The 1,962-nt window shown below is 39.0% G+C and overlaps 1 protein-coding gene across 4 annotated transcripts in view; it reads right to left on the bottom strand.

Annotated features, from left to right (window-relative positions):
- The window catches only part of LOC108245401 (seizure 6-like protein), a 33,065-nt gene that overhangs the window by 19,142 nt on the left and 11,961 nt on the right, over positions 1–1,962 (bottom strand). For all 4 annotated transcript variants that reach the window (XM_017432297.3, XM_017432298.3, XM_037979620.1 and 1 more), the window contains exon 9: positions 896–1,092. In XM_017432297.3, the coding sequence (XP_017287786.1) occupies positions 896–1,092 (197 nt within the window). The remainder of the gene's footprint in view (positions 1–895; positions 1,093–1,962) is intronic.

The following is a 1,962-nucleotide window of genomic DNA, read 5'->3' as shown; positions in this document are numbered from 1 at the left end:
TATATATATATATATATATATATATATATATATATATATATATATATATATATTTAAAGCTTGCCCTTCGCCTGCTCTGTCTTTAAGCTTTCAATTAGTTATCAAAGCTGACCATTTTATTTCCAGAAACTGGTTATTCATGCTGTTGCTCTTGTTTGGAAACATGGTGCAGTACAGCAGACACACTCGGAACCCAGAGAGATTCTGTTCTGGTCACACTGCTGATGAATGGAGGAAAAAAAAACAAAAAAAACCATCATTGCTTATGTGTGAAACCCAGCAACTGATGGAGTCATTCCATTTTTATTTTAACTTACTCTTTATTTTAATTTACTCCTACTCCATAAGTAGAACCTACTATTCTACTTATGGAGTGCTGTAACAGAACAATTTCCCCCCGGGGGTCAATAAAGTATATTTAAGCTGAACTGAATTGAATTGCTCAAGTACAGGCCCATTCCAGTGAACATATAAATGATTAAGAGAAGGCCTGGGAGAAAGTGCTGTGGTCAAATGAGATCAAAATCGAGCGTTTTGGCATCAGCTTGACCCGCCATGTTAGGAGGAAGAGAAATGCTGAGTGTGGCCCAGAAAACACCATCCCCACAGTTTAGGGCTGTTTTCTCAGACCTACAGACAATCTGTGGAGGGAGCTGAAGCTTCACGTTGCCAAGTGAAACTATTTGCAAGCAAAGTTACAAAATTAGAACCAGAAGAAATAATTATTTACCCCATTGTACAAAGAGGGGAAGTGGTGTAGTTTTAAAGAAAAGTCAAGAAAAGTATTTGCAGCAATATATGTGAAAGCATCTTCCCTCTTTAACCTCCTGAGGTTTTGCAGCTCTGTGTGTTTTGCATAACTGAGCAACAGTGTGATTTAGGCAGTCCCTCTCACCCATGTAGTTGATGATGAAGCCTTCACCCTTCCCAAAGACGAGCCCAGCGGGGTCAGAGTGGAAGGCGATAGTCAGGTCTGGTGTAGTGGAGGACAACTTGAAGGGGCTGCTGCCTCCGACGTAGCGCCCCAGGATACGAGTCGTGATCTCGTCGCCATCGGTGATGGTCAACATGTCGCTGTCACTGATGTTCAGCCTGAAAACAGTGAAAGACACGCAGCGAGCGAGGCAGTGACATAGCTGGTGATGGTGACTCAGATGGCAGTCATGCTGACAGCTGACTGTGAGGAAAACCAGATGACATAAAAGGCTAAATGGTGAATTTGCCCACAGGGCAAGTGTTAAATAGTTTATCAACATGTTGCCATTGCCCCTGACGTGTTTGCTTCACCACATCCCAGAAAGCCATTAAAATCTGGTTTGAGAGTTTTTATAAACTGAAATTTGTTTAAAAATGTGACGTGTTTTTACCAACAGACTGAAGAATACAATTGCATTATTGCTGCAAGAGATAGAGCCAGTATACGAAAGACAATGTGATTTTATTATTGTATTATTTGAAAGGACATGACGGATGTGCATCAAACTCAACCTTGGGTGAAAATCCGTGGCTGAGCATTTTCATTTGAGCCTAACACAGTTTTCCTGTAAATCTCCAACCCAGAAAGCAAAGGCTTTGTGAGAAACCCCAGATCCAGACCCACACCTATCAGAACAACAAATGTGAGTGATTTGATGGCATTTATAAAAGTTTTTGTTTCTGAGGTCCGATCTGTTGTTATTGTCAGATGGTTTTGGCATTAGGGTTTTAAATTCTCCTACAGGTGCTGTTCATAAAATTAGAATATCATGAAAAAGTAGATTGATTTCAGTAATTCCATTTAAAAAGTGAAACTTGTATATTATATTCAAACATTACATACAAACTCATATATTTCAAATGTTTATTTCGTTTAATTTTGATGATTACAAATGACAACAAATGAAAATCTCAAATTCATCATATCAGAAAATTAGAATCTTGTGAAAAGGTTCAAAATTGATGGCACCTGGTACCACACTCTAA

Source organism: Kryptolebias marmoratus, linkage group LG14 (assembly GCF_001649575.2).
Source record: "Kryptolebias marmoratus isolate JLee-2015 linkage group LG14, ASM164957v2, whole genome shotgun sequence".
NCBI classification, from domain to species: domain Eukaryota; kingdom Metazoa; phylum Chordata; class Actinopteri; order Cyprinodontiformes; family Rivulidae; genus Kryptolebias; species Kryptolebias marmoratus.
Note: the sequence above shows the minus strand (reverse complement) of the source record. Positions and strands in the feature narration are given on the sequence as shown.